The sequence below is a fragment of the Thermoascus crustaceus genome (assembly GCF_041956765.1).
Source record: "Thermoascus crustaceus strain CBS 181.67 unplaced genomic scaffold VTN00scaffold_1, whole genome shotgun sequence".
Lineage (NCBI taxonomy): Eukaryota > Fungi > Ascomycota > Eurotiomycetes > Eurotiales > Thermoascaceae > Thermoascus > Thermoascus crustaceus.
Window position 1 is genome coordinate 267,504 of NW_027192527.1, and position 21,270 is coordinate 288,773.

General features: G+C 49.8%; 9 protein-coding genes across 9 annotated transcripts; 5 read left to right on the plus strand and 4 right to left on the minus strand.

The window, feature by feature from the left end:
* Positions 1 to 195: 195 nt before the first annotated feature.
* Positions 196 to 1,210, plus strand: VTN00DRAFT_90 (uncharacterized protein; the record flags this gene model as incomplete). The annotated part of the gene is made up of 2 exons (XM_069435911.1): positions 196 to 536; positions 622 to 1,210. The coding sequence occupies 2 exons, from the start codon at positions 196 to 198 to the stop codon at positions 1,208 to 1,210; spliced, it is 930 nt and encodes a 309-aa protein (XP_069290798.1).
* A 981-nt stretch (positions 1,211 to 2,191) lies between these two features.
* On the minus strand, positions 2,192 to 4,036 carry VTN00DRAFT_91 (uncharacterized protein; the record flags this gene model as incomplete). Its single annotated transcript, XM_069436022.1, has 5 exons — positions 2,192 to 2,719; positions 2,782 to 2,906; positions 2,959 to 3,714; positions 3,772 to 3,806; positions 3,870 to 4,036. The coding sequence occupies 5 exons, from the start codon at positions 4,034 to 4,036 to the stop codon at positions 2,192 to 2,194; spliced, it is 1,611 nt and encodes a 536-aa protein (XP_069290799.1).
* A 977-nt stretch (positions 4,037 to 5,013) lies between these two features.
* VTN00DRAFT_92 (uncharacterized protein) lies at positions 5,014 to 6,041 on the minus strand (the record flags this gene model as incomplete). Its single annotated transcript, XM_069436133.1, has 2 exons — positions 5,014 to 5,617; positions 5,758 to 6,041. The coding sequence occupies 2 exons, from the start codon at positions 6,039 to 6,041 to the stop codon at positions 5,014 to 5,016; spliced, it is 888 nt and encodes a 295-aa protein (XP_069290800.1).
* A 995-nt stretch (positions 6,042 to 7,036) lies between these two features.
* Positions 7,037 to 8,254, minus strand: VTN00DRAFT_93 (uncharacterized protein; the record flags this gene model as incomplete). Its single annotated transcript, XM_069436244.1, has 3 exons — positions 7,037 to 7,795; positions 7,862 to 8,134; positions 8,195 to 8,254. 3 exons carry the CDS (start codon positions 8,252 to 8,254, stop codon positions 7,037 to 7,039), a joined length of 1,092 nt encoding a protein of 363 aa, XP_069290801.1.
* A 2,194-nt stretch (positions 8,255 to 10,448) lies between these two features.
* VTN00DRAFT_94 (uncharacterized protein) lies at positions 10,449 to 11,894 on the minus strand (the record flags this gene model as incomplete). Its single annotated transcript, XM_069436355.1, has 7 exons — positions 10,449 to 10,476; positions 10,526 to 10,703; positions 10,759 to 10,997; positions 11,094 to 11,215; positions 11,408 to 11,473; positions 11,533 to 11,694; positions 11,748 to 11,894. The coding sequence occupies 7 exons, from the start codon at positions 11,892 to 11,894 to the stop codon at positions 10,449 to 10,451; spliced, it is 942 nt and encodes a 313-aa protein (XP_069290802.1).
* Positions 11,895 to 14,320: 2,426 nt separating this feature from the next.
* VTN00DRAFT_95 (uncharacterized protein) lies at positions 14,321 to 14,589 on the plus strand (the record flags this gene model as incomplete). Its single annotated transcript, XM_069436466.1, has 2 exons — positions 14,321 to 14,504; positions 14,561 to 14,589. 2 exons carry the CDS (start codon positions 14,321 to 14,323, stop codon positions 14,587 to 14,589), a joined length of 213 nt encoding a protein of 70 aa, XP_069290803.1.
* Positions 14,590 to 19,192: 4,603 nt separating this feature from the next.
* On the plus strand, positions 19,193 to 19,970 carry VTN00DRAFT_96 (uncharacterized protein; the record flags this gene model as incomplete). The annotated part of the gene is made up of 2 exons (XM_069436577.1): positions 19,193 to 19,221; positions 19,748 to 19,970. The coding sequence occupies 2 exons, from the start codon at positions 19,193 to 19,195 to the stop codon at positions 19,968 to 19,970; spliced, it is 252 nt and encodes an 83-aa protein (XP_069290804.1).
* A 24-nt stretch (positions 19,971 to 19,994) lies between these two features.
* Positions 19,995 to 20,717, plus strand: VTN00DRAFT_97 (uncharacterized protein; the record flags this gene model as incomplete). The annotated part of the gene is made up of 3 exons (XM_069436683.1): positions 19,995 to 20,221; positions 20,324 to 20,540; positions 20,622 to 20,717. 3 exons carry the CDS (start codon positions 19,995 to 19,997, stop codon positions 20,715 to 20,717), a joined length of 540 nt encoding a protein of 179 aa, XP_069290805.1.
* A 68-nt stretch (positions 20,718 to 20,785) lies between these two features.
* Positions 20,786 to 21,141, plus strand: VTN00DRAFT_98 (uncharacterized protein; the record flags this gene model as incomplete). Its single annotated transcript, XM_069436794.1, has 2 exons — positions 20,786 to 20,829; positions 20,877 to 21,141. 2 exons carry the CDS (start codon positions 20,786 to 20,788, stop codon positions 21,139 to 21,141), a joined length of 309 nt encoding a protein of 102 aa, XP_069290806.1.
* Positions 21,142 to 21,270: the final 129 nt, after the last annotated feature.

Below are 21,270 nucleotides of genomic sequence, written 5' to 3' on the forward strand. Positions count from 1 at the left end.
CCTTGCCATCGTGGTCTGTTTGTCTTTGAAATTTTGCGATCTCACTCTCCAAGCCTGCAACGATACCTAGGAGCCGTGCTGATCCAGCTGCAAGTGGGAAAATCGACAAAAAGGAAGCAAACACCCTGGATTAGACGGTTGCGCGCCGACACGATCTCGTCAACAAAGGAATCTGGACAACAGTTCGGTTGGCAAATGTCAGAACTCTACCCAGCAGAGACTAATGGGGGGCAAGTAACATCTTGGATACCACTGACCACCGCATGGTCCGCGCCCTCCGACTGCTCCAGCATCTACCGCCTCAACGGGCCCAGTCTGGTTGCGTTCGATCCAGGATACGGTCTTGACATCGACCCAGGAGTAACCTGCCAGCCCCCCGCCGTGACAACATGGTGGGAACAGGCTCGACTCGGAGGCGGGCGTTATGATAGTCATACTGCTGTCAGCATCCTGCCTTTGACATGTCCAGAGGACTTTTCAACTGTGGCGACGTCCATAAAGGATGAGTCCAGCACGCTTGCCATGTGTTGTCCTTCGTGAGTCCTCTAAGATGACTCCGGATTATTAATCTACATATTGTACATGATGTCATGGCTAACTGGTTATCAACAAAAACAAAAGAGGCTATTACCTAGCGAATAGAGAACCGGGAGAAGTCAACGGAGACTGCTTGTCAGATGTGCCCTCCGGAGCAACTCTGACATATGCATCCACTCCGACGATGCAGTCGACCGCGTGGACGACCGAAACCACTACCTTGTCCCAGTCCTCCACCGTCGGAGCAATTGCGGTCGTAGGCTGGAACGTCGCACGCGCGATTCCAACTACAACACCTTCTGCCACTTCATCTGCAACTGCTAGTGCAACCACGTCAACAGGCACTGCTTTACCGACAGCCTCCACCGATACATCAACAAACAGCAGCGATCTGTCATCAGGCGCAAAGGCAGGAATCGGAGTGGGTGTTTCCCTGGGAGCACTCGGTCTGATCGCGTTGCTGTTGGCCGTCTTTATGCTTCGACGCCGAAAACAAATGCCCGCTGTTGATAATGGAGAAAACGCTTATAATGCCAATATCGCACCTGACACTTCGGGAGTACGGCATCCTGGAGCATATACACCTGAACTTCCGGGTGGATGGAACGGCTCAGAATTGGGTGGCACTCAGATCCAGAGGTCGCCGGTCGAGCTGGATGGGGCACGCTACTAGGGCACGCCGTAAGTACTGTACTTATGTTATGGGCAGGTTGGTATTGCCTGGGTACATACATATATATAATTTTCTAATCATGAAGATACGCATGGATGCTTGTAACACGATTCTACGGTATGGTATATTTCTCAGTCTACGATTATATATATATAGTCTTTTGAGTGGCAATGAACTTGTGAATATATCGACGCAAACAACTAGAAGGCACCATAAGTCCCAAATCTCAAAGAGCTGGCCTTGAAATGTTCGAGTTTCCAGATCATAGTTTCGCATTATAAAAAACATTGGTTGTTGGGTAACTAATAAGGTTGACTTTACAAATCTTACGGATAGGATAACCTTAAAAAAAAGCTAAACCCGACCTGCAAGATCCAATCCCGTCGCGCAGATAGGTAGATAGATTGAATCGGCTTAAAATAATCAAAAGAATATTGGCCGTGGATTGGTAATAACCCCATAGACTTTGTAACTAATAGGTCTTTTTTATTGTGTACACATTTTTTGTGTCAGCCCTCCGCTGATGTCCTAGGGCTCACTCCACCTCCCCCATTCAAAGCAGCACCAAAACAATTACATCTTCCAGATACCAGGTGCCCACATCCTTTTGTTCTCTGGGATATTTTTAAAATCGCCCTCGCCGGACAACAGAACCCGGAGTGGCGGGGGGTGCTCGGAGAGCTGGCACTCGGTGTCAGTGTCGGGTATGGTTGACATGGAGACAGCCTGCTGAGGGCATGGTTATACACTGCTATATTATATTTTTTTTGTCAGTCTTCCCCTGCTGCGTAGTGGCTTGATGGCTTGTAGGATTGCTACTTTGTACTAATGTGAGTTTGAAGCTACTGGAGGGAACCCAAACGCTATGATAGGCCACAGACCCTGAGCAAAGCCAGCCCAAATTAAAATATAGCAAAAGCGACAAGCTGTAAACCTTTTCCTTCTTATTTCTTTGAACGACTATTTAGTGAGTTTCATATCTCATTGGTTCTGCGCTGAGTCCCCCTCCCCACCAACACCCTTCTCCCTCAGCACCTTTTTCTCCTCTTCCAAAAACTTCTCCTGCTCACTCGAGCTCTTCTTCAAGTCCACAAACACGGCCAGCATCACGAAACTGACCACGCTCAGCGCGAACAGGAAATAGAACGGCGTGGAGACGTTCCCCGAGGGCGTGGCGTCGATGATGGCGCTGGACACGATGGGCCCGATGAACGAGGACGTCTTGCCGATGATGCTGAAGAGACTGAAGAAGAGGAACTCCTTGCCGCGCGGCGTCACCTCGGAGATCATGATTTGCGAGTAGCTGTACCACGGGCAGACGAAGAGGCCGTAGAAGGCCTGGTAGACCCAGACCTCCCAGACGTGGTGGAAGCCGAAGTTGGGCGTCCAGATGCCAATCATGCCCCAGCCGTCCAGGAGGATGATGGCGACGGCGATCGCGTTGAACATGGTCTTGGTGCCCAGGTTGAAGCGGCGCTGGATGAACCAGAAGGAGTAGATGCCAACGGCCTGGAGAGTCAGTCTATCTGCAGTTATCCCTTTCAATGGTCTGGGAATAGAAATGACTATACCTGCGCTGCTATGCCGACGATCAGGAGATAGGTCAGCTGGAGAGTGTTGTACTCGACAACGCTGTTCTGGAGCGTTGCGATGACAGTGACCGTCGTATTTAGGGAGTCTCCTAGGAGGAAGTAACCTGATATTCGTCAGAACGGAGGACCCTTATAGCTAGCTCGATGAAAGCTTACCTATCAGATATATCAGACTCTGCTTCAACCTCCACACCTGCGTCACTGCATGGTACAGCTGCCATAATCCGGCCATGATGATATTTCTGCCCCCAGGATCCTGGCCCGGCCTTCTCTTCTCCAGAATGAACCAGGGCACCGACAGCAGCAGCCACACGCCGCTGGCAAAAGCGATGAGCACGCTCAGCCCCCAGTTGTTATTAGCCTCGCTGGCATTGACATCCAGACCGAACATGATGCCAACAATGACTGCCAGGATAAAGATCTCCCCCACAGACTGGGCATAGAAGGCCATGTTAGCGAGCTGGCTGCGCTTCATCACATCAGTCCGGTCGTGCTCATCCCGAGAGATCTCCCCTGCCGCATACGCCGCCGCTGCACGCTCCACGTCGGGAGAGTTGCGCGCCAGGCCCGGGAAAGCGGCCGTCCAGAAAGTCAGCGTCGTCTGGTAGGCGATCAGCCCGACGATGTAGAGCCCGACGCCGGCGTGCCATTGCTCGGGCTCGTGGACACCCAGCCAGCCAAAGCCGATGGCATACGCGACGATGGAGAGCACGATCAGGATGTTGGGCCGCCAGGTGCCGAAGTCCGCGAAGCTGCCGATGATCAAAAAGACCGCGACCTGGATGGCGAAGGAGATGCCGTTGGCGAGCAGGACGATGCTGTTGACAGAGCGTCGTCGCCCGGCGAACACGAGAGTGCCGTCGTCGCTGGCAGCCTGGGAGAGCAGGTTCTGGAAGGCCGTGGGGGCGAAGTCTGGTTGTGTAAGCTCATGGCAATAAGAAAAGCCGAAGGCTTTAGATTTATGCTTACTGAACAGTGAAAGTCCGTTGTTGCCGATATAGTAGCTAGACAATATTTATTAGCTCGCTTCCTCCCACAACCATGCCATGGAGGACCCCCAAACGTACGCATAGTAAGCCCAGATCTCCCCCCTGGACGTTCGATACCGGTTGTCATTATCGTTGGCCGCAGAATTGGCGATAGTCCCGTCATTGCCATAGCCATTGTCCTTGTCTTTCTCGGGGTCGATGACCACCGGCGGTGCGACGACCACCTCTGCAGCGGGGGTCGACATCACGGTCGAGGGATGATGAAAAAAAAAATCGCGGTATTGATCCGTCAATGACTCGCCTCAGAAAAAGAAGACATTTTATTTTTCCAGCAATAACTTAGCTGCATATATGCGCACAGATACGGGACGGGATGGGACAGTAACCCCGCGGCGGAGTCTTCAAAAAGAAAAAAAAAGCCCGAGGCGGCTCGAGCCGTCTTTGTCGATCCCATCTCAGATACTTATCTATCCGCGGATAGATTAGGTGGTAGATAAGTAAATGGCCGGGTGGGACGTGATACGGGCAAGGGCGGAACGAATACGAGCGTGCCCTCTAGTATATTATAGTCCCCAACTTAGAACAGCATACTCGGTGCTGTCAACAGTTCATGAGAAGTATGGAGGTAGATAGATGCCCGTGTGGAGTAAGAAAATAAGCCTTTTGCAGCCCTGGTGGAGTCAAGTTGCCGTCTTATCTTGCGCCGGCGAGTTGGTCACGTTTTAGCGGCATAGCTAAGCGCTTACTTCGGCAGGTACATGTTCTACAATGGTTAGGATGCTCGAGCGTCGCTGTTGTCGTTTCTTTTGTATGGATATTGTATTATGTAAGTATTTCCATGGATGTTTAAGAGACATCTACTCTGTTGTTGCATGCTACAGCACAGCATCCTTTTGATGTGGCAGCCCGGCTGAATGTCTTCCGTTTTGTGCGTTCCGTATCAAAAGTTTCCGAAGATGATCTTCCGACGTCAAGTGATCGAACCCAGGCTCGGGCAAATCGAAGGAAATCGAATAAAGAAAAGGAAGAGTAGCAGTAGTTTAAGTGTTAAACATCTGCATGACCAGGAAGACCTCAAGGTATTGAGGACTCCCACCATCGTGACAGATCTTTCAGCATTGATTGCTTCAGAAAGTATGGTTGTCGAAAGGACATATATTCGAGAAACTCCAGCCTGCCTCGTCATCAACGAAATTTGCTGCTCTTCGATGATTGTGCAGGTTTAACAGCACGCTCGGGGCTCTGATCCGGACTCGCTTGACTCGCTTGGAGCACTGTTCTTTGAAAATCGTATCGGAAGGTGTAGATCTTGACGCTCACTACCCATGTTGTGGTAATCTTTTTCCTTGTTTTTAGTATATGTAAAGGAAATCTCTTGGCCACAGAACCGGAGCTGCGTGATGTGCTTTGAAAACTCTTCTGATGAAAACTCCAAGTTGGGGACAGGTTTCTGTGGATCTTGGTTGTCGCTATCGGAGGATCTACCTTCAGGATGTGGGAGTGCTAGTTCCTCACTGCTTCGCGCCTTTATGCTACCACAGTCTGGGGGCACAGGCCCTTCGGTGGCCGTCCCCTTCCTCAGTTGAAGCTCAAGTTGAGCCACCTTCTCTTGAAGTAAGTGGCAATTTACGCCAAGATGAGAACCCAGGACGAAGACGGCGCCCTGCGGGTCTGATTCAACGGCACTTGTGAAGTCATCTTCCGTATATTCAAATTCATCCATGTCTTTCTCGGAGCCATAGAGATCGAGGAACTGCGCGCGTCGAATCATCTCTTTTTCGAGCTGATAATACTCCAGTAAGACTTTCAAACCCTGCCCTTCAACACTGTTAGTTGTTCTCAGGCAGTTATGAGGGTATCAGAGTAAGCAATACAATTATTCCTGTCTTGAAGATGCCAAAACTTCAATGCAGTAGAAGGAAATTCTTGAGGAGTTGGTAGACATTTCTCGCCTGACGCATCATACATTGGCACTGGATGAATTGTCTGGGACAGATGTGAAATCCTTGAATTGGAAAGTTTCACATTTAATACCCCTATCTGGGCCTCAAGTTTGTTGAATCTGTCATCGCACTCGATGACCAGTTTGTTGATCCTGTCGACCCGAGCGCGGAGGCAACCATCCATGTACCTTCCCTGTTCCTCGAAGCGACGATCTATGATCTCCCGCAGATTCCGGAACTCTGCCTTGATGCCCTTATCCTGCACCTCCTGTGACTCGTCGATGGCATGCTGAATCCGGTGTTCCATTGTGCTGCTTGTTGGTCTCACTCTGCTGTATACCTGTCTGCGTTCAACTTCACCTAGGTAGAGTGGTGGAAGATTTTTACCAAGGAGAGAGAAGGGTTCCTTGTACTTGATGTAGAACATAATTCTAGGCAGCCGCCTGACATTTCCATCTCGACTGTCAAGTTGGGAAGGAGTGATCAGACAGATCGCTCCTGCCTAGAATGGGTGATTCTATGGTACCTGAACCATGGACTTCTGGATTACTTCCCGGCTTCAACACAAATTGGAGATCTCGATCCATTCCAGGTCTAAAAAAATTATAACTTTGCGTTGCTAGCAGCAGATGGCTGGGAGACACGCAGCTGCTAAAATCACACATGACCCGGTATGTTCTGCCAGTTAGTGCTCCCCAAGTATGTACTTAGGTACCTAAGATTAAGCAGTGATTTCTTTTTGAAAGACGCTCATAATTTGACCTGACATATACTGTATCCTATTTTCGCTTCACTTGAAGGACATCAGGGACCGGAATATTTCAGGGTACCTAAGGCTTCCAGTGATTGCCAGGGTGGCGGAGCCGCTGATCTTCCACCTGCGCATGTGACGCATGGCCTGATATAATCTTTAGATTTTAGATCTATCACGTCTTTTGTGGCTTAGTTATCCTGCTTCTACTCAGTGCATGATGCTTGCCTTAGGCTGGTACCTTATAGTCTGTAAGTGGCTGCCTACATGTAGTTCCGGCAAGAGGTCTTAGTGGCAGGAAATAAATGATGAATAACATCCGATTCGGACAGGAATAGAAAATATTAGTCCTTTTCTCAATTAACATAATTGAGAGAGATCGATTTGTGGTATCCGCGCTTTTTGTACACGATGATTCATGTATACATAACAGATTCAGCACTTCCGTGAAGAGAAAGTCAAAGTAGAAAAACTCCAACCCATGCGATGCCAGCTCCGTATGAAAAAAAAGGAAAGCGAAGAACCAAAAAAAAGCCTCATGAAAATCAAAATCACTCTTCGTCTGAACTGTCCTTTTTGCTCTTCTTCTTTTTCTTCTTCTCTTTCCTCTCTGCGCCATCCGCATCCGTTTCTCCATCGGCCTCCTCGCGTTTGCGCTTGTGCTTCTTCTTCTCCTTCTTCTCCTTCTTTTCCTTGGCCTCTGCCTCGATCTCGTCCTTCTCTTTTGGCGGAACAAAGTCCTTTTCCCGTTCCTTCATCTTCTCCTCGCGCTTCTCGCGCTGGCGCTCCATGATCTCCTCCTTGCGCGCCCTCTCCTTGGCCTCCTTGCTGAGGAAGTACTCGCCCGACTCGATTTGCAGGTCGACCTTGCTCTTCTCCTGCGGCGGGGGGAACGGCGTGTAGACCTTCTTCGACTTGTCGGTGACCTTGAAAGGCTTGCGGCGCTTGGACAGGGTGCGCTTCTTGAAGTGTGGCAGGAAGCGGTCCCAGGACTCGTTGGCCAGCGTCGGGTCCTTGGCCAGCTCCCGCTTGATCATCAGCTCCTTGATGTGGTAGATGGGGTGGATGTTGTTCATGCAGTCCTCGACCACGCGCCGAACCTCCTTAAGACCTTTGTAGGGACCCATCGCGGAGACCGTGTTGCCTTGGACGAGGATGTAGGTGCTCGTGAGGAGCTCGAGGGCTTTGAGGGTCGAGCCGTTGGGGCCCAGGATACGCTGGCGACGCTTGACGAAGCGCTCCTTGTTGCGCACAAGGTTGCGGATCTTGATAATATCGCATGCGACGCCATCCTCGAGGATTTTTACTGCCTAGAGATACGAAAAACCGTAAGCTAGAGAGAACAATAAAAACCAGAAAGTTTCCATGGGACAAACCTGCGGTGCCGGAACACTTCTCGCAAGAAGCTTGATCAGGTCGCGCGCTTTCAGAATAGCAGCAGGGTCATAAGTCTTCCGGGTCGTCTTCACGGTCATGCTACCTTCCACCAAGTCTAGGGTGCACGCAATTCCGTGCTTCTCGAGCGCCTTGGTGATCATAGGCCATGCTTCCTTCAGGTATACTTCGCGATACTTGGGAAAAAGTGTGGCAAAGGACGACTCCTCCGCGAAGGTACCTCCTAGGTTGTCCTCCGGCTTGAACTCTTCGATCTGCAGCATACCGTTAGCGACGCAAGCTGCGGACCTATGTCTCTCTCAGAAGCAGCGCACCTTCCACTTATCGATGTCATCGGTATCCCAGGGCTTATCTTTCTTATGCGTCGAAGGCATCTTGGCTGCCTGTGGTGTTTTCCAATGCGAAGGAGAAGATCTTCGATATGTTCAGAACTTCCCGATAGCTGCAGGAAGGCGGCCGACTTTTTTCCCCGCCCAAAGCGGTAGCTTACCCGACAGGCGCGTTGCGGCCTCAGGCGCTAAGGCTGCTAGCGATGGACGCTGTCACGCCAAGGCTCGCAAAGAACAACGCCGCCAACATCGATACAAGGATCTGGATCAAGGCCAGGGTCTGCCACCCCTTGATTGCCAGACATTCCTGGGGTGCTGCATGGTGCACGACAAAATCTAGACTGCAGTCTGCTATCTCGTGTGACCCTTGCCGATGAGTGAGCGCAGAAGCGTCCCTGGACAGGCACGAGGGTAGACGTCCGGTGTATATCTGTCATAAGGGCCCTCTGCTTTGAATCACTATCATTAGATTGCACATCCCAGGACCTCGGCTTGGGCTCCAATCGTTCAGGCCTGAGGTTTGGATGTGGAACTCTGATATGTTGTCGAGACGCGTGGGGCCAGACGGCGCCTGAGCTCCCGCTTCCGCGAGAGAGCCTGGCTCTGAAAGCGCGCTGACTTTCGATCTATGAGCTGTGGACGAGGATGAAGGGACACGGATGGGGTTGTTCCATTGGTATCTAGTGGTTCGATTGGATCTACTGACTATCTTCTAGAAAAGAGAGAAACACGATGATAATAGCCATAGCGGTAGCAACTAAGCAAAAAATGCACGTCAATGCCCCGTATCTCAGATCTCCCGTGGTGGATCCACCTCTGCCTCGTGGTTAGGCCCCTGGGGTTGAAGAAAAGACGTTGCGCATCGAGCAACACGAGGATGCCGGGCAGAACCCCCTGAGACTCTCGTGTTCCGTTGGGCATCAGCGCAGGGTCGATGAGGAAAGGGGCCGGTCGACCAGAAATCCGTACCGCATCCGCACTCGTAAGCCTTCTGTAAAATTCGTTCGGCCTCACACTGCTGCACGTAAGACCTTTGCACGTCCAAGCTGTGGCCTGATGCTGTGTTTGTTGTCAAGACTCTCCAAAGCATCTCGTCCACCGCATACTCCACTCCCTAAGGTTCAAGCTTCCCGAGCTTTCTTCCCGTCACGTTTCCCCCGTCTTGACGACATGGCGGTGACAGCCAGGGCCATCGAGGTGCAATCAAAGCCCATCTCCATCCTCTCGACTCCCGGCAGGAGGTTTGTGTGGTATTCGTCCTTCATCCACAATGGCTTCTATGAGCGTCAGTGATGACTGCTGGAGCTGTGGAGGGCCGCGTTGGAACTTGGTGGTGGCAGTGGTCTCGATGGTGGACGCTTGATGACCGCGCTGGGCCTGTGGTACCATAATTCTTCCGTCTCGTCCACGTCCTCGATCCTCCCTTGTTGTTGCTAATGCGATAGCGGTTTCTGTTCTAGTCCCTAATTGGCATCATGCCTCGCTTTCATTAGGCACCAGGTATCAGGAACAGAAGTGTTGTGCCTTCTCGTCATCTATTTTACCTAACAAGGACTCATCCCGTTTGCTTGGCTTAGCATGGCTCGAAATACAGGCAGCGCTGACCTTCTGGCGTCCTGCTACCATACCTTCCAGCAACTCAGAGTCCTAAGCATAATTGTGCAACGCTTGGGACCCCTGCGCAATAGGCTGTGTTAGCAGAATACTTCCGAAGATTTTGCAGCGATCGATAGAGTTACCGTCAGACCAAGGTCGATCTGTGCTACCAGAATGTTCTTGTGCTACCTTCCATTGCCAACCAACCGCCAGTGGAATCTGCGCCTGTGCTTTACCCATACAAGGGGATATTCCAGTTGAGAACTTAAGGGACCCGCTACCAGCCACTGGCGAGTCAGGTTATCATCAACGGGTCCAAGAATACTGGCGGATGCAGAGCATCAAGTGCTCGACGATCGAGCCGCATCTATGCCAATGCCCAACAGCTGGTTAAGAACTGAGGTTCTTTTCTGGGAGGCCGACATTATGACGGTCACTGATTTAATCATTGAATCCTAAGTCAACGAAAAGAAACAGTATACTTCGGACGGGAATCTAGAGAACCGCATGATGGGAATGCTAAGCTGTTCTTGATAACTCAAAATAAGATGCAGGCAATGACATGAACAGATGTGATCAGCATGGTTGAAGCGTGTTGATTTAGGCACTGGTCACGCCTCCCATCAAAGGAGACCGCCTCAACTCAAGGCTTTCGGCCGATGGAGACATACCTAGTCCATCAGCATTTGCAGCAGAGCTTGGAAGAGGTGGGATACACACAATGGGAAGTATGCCTTCAATGAAGGATTATCTGCTTCCTGTCGTGCCCGAGCAACTAACACTTCGAACTCATCTCGTGACATGCCTAGTCTCTGTGTGAACGGATAGATCGCCATCGCCGAAAGGAGCCTATGGACATTATCGCGGTTTATTGCGCCTATTTCTCGCATCCTCGGGTCTGGAACCTCGTTAGGAGAACGACATATGCCATCACCCGTGCGCCGAGGACTGACCAGTTGACCATGCCGACAGTGGGATTGGGATCATTCTTGTGTCAACTTCCACGAGGCCCGCTGCTGAAAGAAGACTTCCGAGTCTCGTTCCCACGCGGAGATCCTTCAAGTCATCCAGTGCACCTCTATATTTTGCGCTCCATTGTCTCAAGGCATGTTGGTCGGTGATCGATCCGTTATCGGATTGGACATTGAAGTATATCTCAACCATTTGAACCCAACCGCCGCGTTTCACGACTCTGTTTTTTTTGGCAACTCAGTACCTCCAGACTGGCGGGTTTACGTGGGAGGATGAGACAGCAGAATCAAGCTTCCACGGTTCGGAAATATCTTACTTTACAATGTCTCGAATATAAGACTGCCATCTTGATCGGTTGATCCCGGATGCAACGAGTCTCGAATGGACGAGATCGAAGTGGTTAGGAGGGAAGGTAAACGGAGCATTCAAGTCATCAACCTGTTTTGCGCTCTCATGTCAGTCTTCTTGTTTGAGGCAGGTCGACATCACTAGCCGACAACAGATGGTCAAGATTTTGTTGTTCGCTGGTCAACACAAGAGCCCTAGCTAGAATTTGAAGACAGGCTAGTGTGGGCAGTATCCGAGATTCTTAGACTTGCAAAGAAAGAGCTGGAATAGCAGAAAACTCACCTGCAGCCATAGATTTTCAGGCGTCTCGTCCGGTTTCATATGCGGCGATATATCTACTCCTATCACCTTCGCGACCGGTGACAGTTAGTGGTTGGACGGTAGCCAGACGTCTCTGAGGCTCTCACCTCGCAATTTGGATACTGCTCGGCGACCTCCACAGACCAAGCTCCGGCCCCATAGCCACAGTCAAGGATTCTTCTGGGCCGATGAATGGGCGGAAAGATCAGGCGGTCATCAAAGACCCTATTGAATATTCGATGCTGAAGTTCAAGCCGTTCTGCTTCGTCCTGAAATGGTCAGTAACTTGGAACGCGATCATTGATGTTACCTATCCGCGTACATCATCAACAGGCGCGAAATATATCCGATGGTCGATTGAATACCGCTGGAACTCTCGTCCTTGAACTGTTATGGTCTCAAGGTAAGAGCTATCTAGCTCTTCTGTCCCTGCTTCTGGACTCCTTGATGAGAAAAAGGGCGTCAGCATATCTTCAGGCACAAGGCAACGGGTCTTGGAAGGAAATTTGGTACGTCATTTTTTAGTCCTAGTTTCTGTGGCTTCACTCGATCCAGTCGCCTTCGGTATCAGAATTTAACAAAAATTATAGGCGTTTTTAACAAAGTGCTTCTGGCTTTCCTAGGATTTATATACGTGGAAGGCATCTGCCAGGTGTTCAGTGCCGATGACTGTATCTGCTCCGAATGCTTGACAACAAACTGATTGCAGCGGCATGGAATTTGTCGACGCGAAAACTACCGTCGGGCATAGATAGTGTGGTGAAGGCTTAGGACCACTACTCGTTCGACTTTCGACGAGATCATGCGCGACGCATTAGTATGGATGGGAAAGGAAAGCCGCCCAGTCGGCTCTGGTGCCACGATGGCAAACTCTTCTCATGCCTTAAAGGGACAGAAGCGAACCACTGGGAAATGACCTCTGGACCCAGACAGGATGACGAATGCAGCTAGGATGCCAATCGTCCGTACACGTTTTTGCCCGTCGTGCTTGATTGCAAGCAGTTCAATTCTTCCTCCGGCCAGTCACGCAGTCTGGCAGTCGAGTTTTGTCCATTCAGAGCAGTTACTTCTCCAGTGAGGCATCCCGGCAGCCAAAGGAGGGGTCGGGGCTGTCCCCCGGAGAGGCTACCGGTGCCGGTAATATTAAACACATTGCTGGCATACATCGATCTCCTCAGGGAAGGCTAACCAATCCGACTACACGGGCGGGCCGTAGTCACACGATGCCCGTTGCCTACAAGCATAATGCTTAGTGGTGATGATCTAAAACCACCTCGAGCCCGGTCTGTGGATCAAGACAAGGGCTCTTTCCGTCCCTTAGGGCCCACGTCCTTTTTGCTAGGCCTTGGCTCGATGGCAGATCAAAACGCACTTTCGCAGCCAAGGCCGATTAGCACCTGTCGCAAAAAGTCCGAAACTGGCGTGGAAGCATTATGGATCACTAGAACAGCACGAGAAAAGTCACTACAGTGGGAAAGAGATTGCTATGATACAGAGGCGATCAATAATAATAGGATTCGAGCCTTGTCAATGTTGTCGTGGAACGGAAGCCCGAATTCTAGCCGCTTCTCCTCGATCCCAGTGACATGGAGTTGGGTCTTCGCCTATCCCCTTCCCCGACCAACTCGAGAGTCAGCAAGCCAGGTAGATTTTTCGGTAGCAACGCCGTTTCCGCCGCATTTTTGTGGGTACATACGGCTGGGACCATGGGAGCCGAGCACTCAGTACCAAACGGCAACATCTCCCCTCTCACAAGGCTCCCTCGGGAGTAGTCTTTGGAGACTCGAGGGTGAGGCTCACCGCTATTTGCCCCTTCTATTTCCGATGCGTCGGTTCCCACTTGCTACAGCGCCCCCGCGCTTTGTTTGATTACGGTTTTAACGAAGGACAATAATGTATGATATCATGGCATGTACAACAGCAGGCACAGAAAAGGCTGATCTCGACGTTTCGTTGCCGCTTGGAATGTCATCTCAGGGGCAAGCGACTAAGAGGGGGCCGACATTAATGAAAGCGAACCGATTATGGATCTTGTCCTACCGAAGTAACAATAACAGCTTCAGAGAGACAGGCTTCAATTCTGATTATGCCGAGTAATTAGACTGGAATGCTAGACGCAGAATTGCTGGATCGAAACACTCGCGAGATAATCACGACGGGACTCAATCTTGAAAGATGCGCAACAAGAAGCGTCATGCATTTTCTGTGCTTTCACGGACAAATACAACGTCTTCCATATACTACTTTCTCTAAACATCTGTGGAATAATAATTCACCTGTCGTTGTTTTATTATTCCCACTGGACTGGTTGCGCCAATTAATAGTGCCCGCCTCCTTCCCAACAATCCCAGCATGTCCCGACGCACGTAAGGACGGAACGCATGCATGTAACGTGGGAAACCAACTCCATGGCATCCGGGTTGTCGGGTCCTTCTCCATCAACATCAAAGGCTGCTGGAACAGCCGGATGGGTGAGAAGGGGGGCAGGGCCCATCGCTACTGAACCGAACCCAGCGCCATGGTTCACTGTCTGCCTGACCCAGCCTGAAAACCGTTCGGAGTTCTATCATGGGAGGCTATTAAGTTTAGGTTCCTTCGCCTCCGAACCTCGAGCCTGCGAGGGATCCGCTTTAGCCGTGCTTAGGAGCCTTAGTGTCGCATACAGCGTATGATCCTGTGGCCGATGGGGCTTGTGGGCCCAAGCCACCCAAAAAAAAATAAGCAAAGCTAACTGTGCAACACAACGCGGGCCAGACTTGACGTACAGAGGCCTGGAGGGGGAGCGACGAAGCTTACCCAGTTACACGGTTTGCTCCCGAGGCACCAAGTTAAGGACTTATGCAAGCACTGACTGACTCGATGTCAGCCACGGCCCCGTTTGGTTCATGATTTGCCATGATTTGTTTGTCGACCCTTGCCCCCAACGGCTCAAAGAAAGCCCCAAACGATCTCAGTCCTCTCCAGAGACCGGGTGTTAGACCACATGCAGTACTTTCTAAGGTGGGCAAGTACTGTAAGAATGGAATATTACACCGTACGCTGGTTGGCAAAGGTTCCACCCCGTGGGCTCCGCTAACAGGTAGGTATTCTGTTTCGGAGCCGTGATTTGCTCTTCTCGTTGATTATACTGGACAGGCGGGGAAAACCAAGCAAGTCTCGAGTGATAATTAGCATAAGGAACAGTGTCTAGGAAGCCTGTTTGCCTTGCCAGCTAACATCCATCCGGTAATGATGGCTTTTCTTATTGCGCCTGGGGTTTCCCGAAGCGTTTAATTTCAGCCAAATACGGAGAGATAATAATATCCATCTCACCCCATTGAACGATTCCCTTTCCGAGAGCAAAGCGGCTGATCGACCATCACGGAATTTCCCTGACGATTATAGTATACCTTGGTCCCCAACAGCGTTTCTTGGTTTCTCCCGACAAGCACCTTAGCACCTGTCGAAATCCACTGTTTGATTGTCACCTCCCGCTTCTCTTTATTCCGCTATTAATGCTATTGGTATTATTTTAGGTTCGTGGCGACATGCCATGCCCGTTAGCTGAGTGTCAGCCACTTAGCGCTCACTCCTGTTTACCTTCCCTTCGGGGACAACTGACTCCAAAATGTGGGATAAGTTGCCGAAGCGGAGCATTTACCTTCTCGTTATATTCATGCCGTGCCGTCGAATACGCAATTCAATTCGTAAGGTTGTTTGCAATAATAATTAAAATGCATGTCCGAGGCGGGTCCATGATTTTGAAGTGCGTTCTGATCTTGATAGGTGCTGTCAGAGATCTCTTTGCCTAAAGTCACCCAAGATCTCGCGACGTCTAGTCGCTGGAACATGGAAATTGAATGTGTCTACATCTCCTGGCGATTGCCTGAAGAGCAACCTCAAGACATGGCTGTTAAATTGTTTCCCTACCCCTTTCGTTCGCATGACGGGAAATGCCTTGTGAGTTTGCACGCAATATGTTGCAAGAACGGGTCCCACTGGGCCGCACATGGTCCTGGATTCTCTTCAGACCAACTCGCAGACTTGCGGCTAGCAGAGGATAATATTTTGAACCCACTCATCATGTTTCTACCGTGTTGGAAAGAGCACGACGTTGCTACTAAGACCATCTGTGCCAGCGACCTTTAAGTGGGTACGATTGAGGCGAAAGGTTATCTACCCGACCACTTGGACTCTCTTGCTGTGAAAATCACAGACATTCCGTGAAAAGAGTCACCAACTTGACATTTGGCACTGGCAAGGCTACCAATAGTGATGCGAGTCGGTATACGGGTTGGAGCACGGAGATTGATGTCCGGCAGGTCTATTCGCCGCTCTTGTCTCTGTCGGTACTTCGTACGGATCCGCACACCAGCTTCAACGGCCTTCTGACGAGCAGAAATGCGACTCGACGGCGATCATGTCAAATGACGTCAATAGTGGAAGACAGAGGCAGAGTACCCCGTACGGCGGACACATCTCGGAAAAAATTGGCGATCTGGGATTAGTTACCGACAGAGAACACTTGGGGGCGCCGTTGCGAGTAGTATCTTAATCTAGCACCTAGATTCCAAGCTTCCCGTCTCCGGTTAAATTAAACTGGGTAGGTAAGTTTAGGGCTTTAGGTAGGGGAGTGACGTAGTCACCACCGTGGCCCGGTTTCCAATCCACTTCTCTTCTAACGTTGAGGATTACAATCCAGTCCAAGTTGAACAGGCTCCGATTTTAGGAGTGGTCAACGGTCACACCTTGCTGGCGTTCCAAGCAGACCCATAGCTGTCTGCAAAATCAATGCACGGACAAGAGTTTACCGATCCAATCCCAGCTCGACACCGTACTCTTGGAATAGTTTCCCGTGATCCATACGGAGTACGTTTCACTTTTACACGTCTGTCACAGGAAGGTCCGCGCAATGGCCCCGTGCCTTGGCCTCAGTGTCGGTGGATCATATCATGTGGAGATGATGTTCTAACCTAGGTAAATGGGAGGAGTACGAAGCCTAGGTAGGGCGATAGGAGACCGAGAAGGAAACGGGGCATGACACGAAACACACAATACTCCTGAGATCCACGTTACGAAGTTATACTTCCCGTCTCCTTGTCACCTCGATGAAACGGAGTCTGGACTAAAATGAGTCTCCATACTCTGTAAACCCGGGTTAATCGATCTGTGTCTTCAGAAGATAGGCCGAAGATAGGAGAAAGAAATTTCCTGTGTTCCACTTCCCTTTTACCCTGCTCTCTTCCGTTCCTCCTCTCGGTCACGGATAACCGGTGAGAAAGGCTCCGTGTGGATACTCCACAATTCTAACCACCCACCTGGCCCAGTTAGGTACAAATATCGACTTGCTGCGTACAGCAAAGCACAGCTTAATTTTCTCTTGGTCCTGGAGTCGAAATACGTACTGTCTTCCGTTTGCTATGATTTAACCACCGAGTACTCCGTACAGGATGAATACGGAGTACATATGATATGAGAACAGGCTGGAGAAATGGGGATCATCGGGTTGTATTACACATACGAATAACCATACTTGCGGAATTTGTATCCGCGTCTCCCGCCCAACAGGACAAGAATGTAGGTATCTGGGACTTTCCTCTCTCCTCTCCCTCCTTCACTGGTGACAAAAGAAAAAAAGAGGATCCACAAAGCCCATCTCTACTTACTATACCAGTTTCGCAGTTGCTACCGATTGTTGAACGCCCCGAGAAGAACCTAGCAGTGAAGCTTTATATGACTAACCACGAATCTCTTCCTTCGTTCCCTTCTCCATGCGCTTTGACCGCAACTCCGGCTTGGGCTCCAGGAGAATGGATCCACTAAAACGGATACTGGAATGCAGGAATTGGCAAGGGAGCACGGGGCATACATGAGACTCCTCGCAATAACAAATTCGCAATAATGCATGATTCTGAAGCAGCGATACAATTACAGTGAGGCGGAGTCACTGTAGCAGAACCAGCTAGAAAATCCAGGAAGAAAAATCCCAACAACCCCTCTACACATCCACCGACAGAAAGGAAACGCACCCATAGTTCGGCTCGCCCATCTTTGTGGAGTGGGACGGGCCGAGCCGGGACCCGTGCAGACGTGCAATTAGTTAGTTTTAGTAGAGCGGCAGAGCCAGTCGTTTGAAGTTCAGATGACTACTAAGCTAACTCCCTACTTAACCACGGCCGATTTCTTTCTTACTTTCTCTCCTCTCTCCCTTCAACCCCCCTTCTCTCTTTTCTTTCTCCACAGGACCGGCACCTGCATTTATTAGTTGCAACTGCAAGTTTATTAATTACAAACACAGGTAGCAGAGAGTAGGTCCGGTCCGACACCTAGGATGACTCCGCTCTACTGATAACTTACCGGTGACTCGATTCAGGGCTAACCGCCATTCTTGGCTGGACCAGGCCAGACAGACCAGAGACCTGAAGGCTGGATGTCGGACCGGATACGGACCGAGGTACCGTCATTGGGGATCTTCTTGCTTTGCCATATTTTGATTTTTCAGGGATTGGGACGAGGGGAAGGAGGGAGAAATGAGAAGATCCGGAGGCACTACTGCGTATGCTATGTCAGGTACAGCACCTGATTTATTAGGTATTGTTGTGCAAAATAATAAATCAAGTTGTATTGTATAGTATTTTCATCTGGTCCAAAACGGAAAAAGAAAGAATTAAAGTAGCATGTATACATATTTTTCAACTTTGGTAGCCCTTGCTGTGGGAGAGGGCAATAGGTGCCTTAGGTAGTTAGTACAGTGCAAAAGTTTCATGCTGCTCTGCTAGATCACATAGGTATGTAACTGTAGTTAGGTTAGGTAACTATATACCCGTTTGTCTGTCTGTCTGTCTGTCTGTCTTTCTGTAAATGTACATTACGTAGAATAATTCTACTGTGAGACAGTCTTTTGTGATGGGACAGAATAGGACAGGACAGGAGATTTTATAATTCTGCCGGCCGGTTGGAGGTGGTCTTGGACATATCTTGTTCCTGTGACATATTATTAATCTTATGAGATGGACGGATGAGAGTTATCCTGACATGAGAGAGATGGAGATCTGCAGCTATAGTTTTTGTGTGCTAAATCAGAGTAAAAAAAAAGAGATTTTTTTTCTTCCCTTCTAGGGATTCCCTGCCTACCTACCCTATCCTATCATGCTGTGTATTGTGCATCTAATGGAGGCATCAATAAGACGGAAAAGGAACGATGTTTGAAATTGAAATGCGTTCAGAGCCATTGGATTAAATATAAATATAAATGCGCAATAAGTATGGCCAGAACTGCCGTACCGTTGACGTTCAAGTAAACAGAATCTTATGTACAACCAGCTTGCAAAGAAACAGAGCCAGGTTGGATATTTGGATATTTCCGTCTAAACCTGGTGAGGAAGCATTAGCGGAGAAATATTACATATACCTATACATACGTATTTATTTTTCTTCAAGCAATTCTGAACACATGAGTGCAGCACATCCGTGCCCAGAACGTTGCTGGACAATAAAAGGTGAAAACATCGATACCCTCAAACACGATTACATCGAGACCAAAAGAGCCATTGTTATTTTATTACAGTTCGGATAAATCTCCATAGTGGCTTCTGTCTTTTCATGGTATTGACATTGAACATGGTCGATTTTCTTGGGCAAAGCTCATAGTTTCAATCCAAGATGCGAGGCCAATCAATCAAGCGTCGAGATATGGGTTATTCATTAAGTTAGCGCGTTAATCAAAAGATGTTGGTTCTTGAAATATGCGGGAGCTTTCCCCTTTGATTTTCCTGCCTCGAAGACCGAATGCTAGGATTTAGTAGCATCAAAGCTTGGTATGTTGCACATCTTAATGAGCCACATTGCTTGCTGCATATACCCCCATGTCACATCACCATCAACCTTCAATAGATTGAGCTAATAGTCATTCCCTGATCGGAATAGAAACAGGGGTCGCACAGAGTACATGCAGGTACAGGAACTCAGTTGCCCGTTCCAAGCAGTAATCCTGCTACCGGTTGTTCAAAGACAAATAAAGTCCCTACTACTGCAACTCCCTTCACCAGATCCATCATGCTTCCTCAGAGACATGTCATTCTCCTGCCGGCCGAATAGATCCCCAGCCCAGTCAGGCCGCGGGGAGACGGGTGGGTCTTATCCGCCACGGCTTCATCCACCTCGAGCGGAGGTCAGATACGATGGATACAGCATCAGATATAGCGGCCATATGAAGAGATCTAACCATCATTCATGGGCTGAACGAGCCATAGAAGTGATTCTGAAAGAGAATATATGCAGAAACAGGAGAATACAGGCCAAAAGCCCTTGCGTTTTGCCGGGCCCGTGACGCATCACGTGCAGCCCACTGCTGCGCCAAGCGCGGTTTCCGTCATCGTCTCTATCACGACACCGCTTCTCCTCTCCGTCTCCAGCCTCCTGCTTCCTTCTTCCGGACCTCTTCTGCTTGACGGGTGTCGCCTCGAGGCTGCTGAAGCTCTGTCACAGGCCTTGTTGTCCACTGGGAAGAGTTGCGGCTCCTGTTGAGCATCACCATCCTCCTATCTTAGCTATCCGTCTCCAGTAGCCCAGCTACCTCAGCTCCGCAATCATGAAGCTGCCCTCGGCTGTTACTGCTGGCCTTCTTCTTCTGGCCCCTCTCATCGAGGCCCGCTCTCCCTCTTTCCTGGGAGTATACGAGCAGTCTACCCTCAAGACGACATCAGACGGCAGAACCCGCCCTGTCAATGGGGACAACCCTCTGGAGTACTGCGCAGACCCGTCGCAGAACATCCTGCAGATAAGCTCGGTTGACCTTTCTCCCAACCCTCCTGCTGCGTATGGCTCTCCTCTTCGATCCCATCATCATGATATATGCTTCTTTTGACCTTGATACTGCTTATCAAATAATGGGCTCTGCTAACGCTTCCTCCGGCACAGTGGTCAAACCCTCACCATCAAAGCCACCGGTACCTTCAAGGAGACTATTGAGGAAGGGGCCAAGGTTCTCCTGCAGGTCAGGTATGGCCTCATCCGCCTGATCAGTCAGGAGGCGGACCTCTGCGAGCAGATCGAGAACGTCGACCTGCACTGCCCTCTCAAGAAGGGCCAGATGACTCTCACCAAGCAGGTCGACCTGCCCAAGGAAATCCCACCGGTACGTAACCCCTCTTATTGTTTTTTTCGTCTCCCCGACAAACGAATTGTAACGGTTGAGCTAACAATGTGCTTCTCACAGGGCTCATACTCTATCCTTGCGGATGTCTACACCGAGGATAACAAGAAGATCACCTGTCTCAAGGCCGACAATATCAAATTCAACATTCCTCACTAGGCTTTACGAATACCTGCAGGTCTGTTGTCGCGTTGTCATCTGGGCAGTACTCGGTCCATTTGCCCTTTATGATGGGTCAAGTGAGATTGCGACAAGTGCGATTGTCACAACGGTGTAATATTGCCCCATCGAATAATGATACCTTTCCGTATGTCTAAGATGTTCCACACAGCGTGCAACTCTCACAACACGCTTTGATCTCATGATAGTCGCCTGTGGTCATGACCCGCTATCGGCCCTACTTTATATGTTACTTGCTTGTTTCAGCAGGCTTCGCTGGTTCTTCCTGTCGGGTGTCCGCGTAGGCGATACTGGGTTACCTATTTATGACGCGTTTTTCCTGTTTGATCGACGAGGTTATTCAAGGTTTTACACATTCAATTACCGGATTCTCTTATATAGGAGCAATAATCTGGTTCTCTGATTGAATGGTTTTCATCACCCGGGAGGTGACTCGAGGTCCTATCTCCTGTAATGTTTTTCCGTATATGTTTATGCTTGTCTGGTTGTTGTGCATATGCAATGGCAATCTTGCCCCACGCAACGATTAATC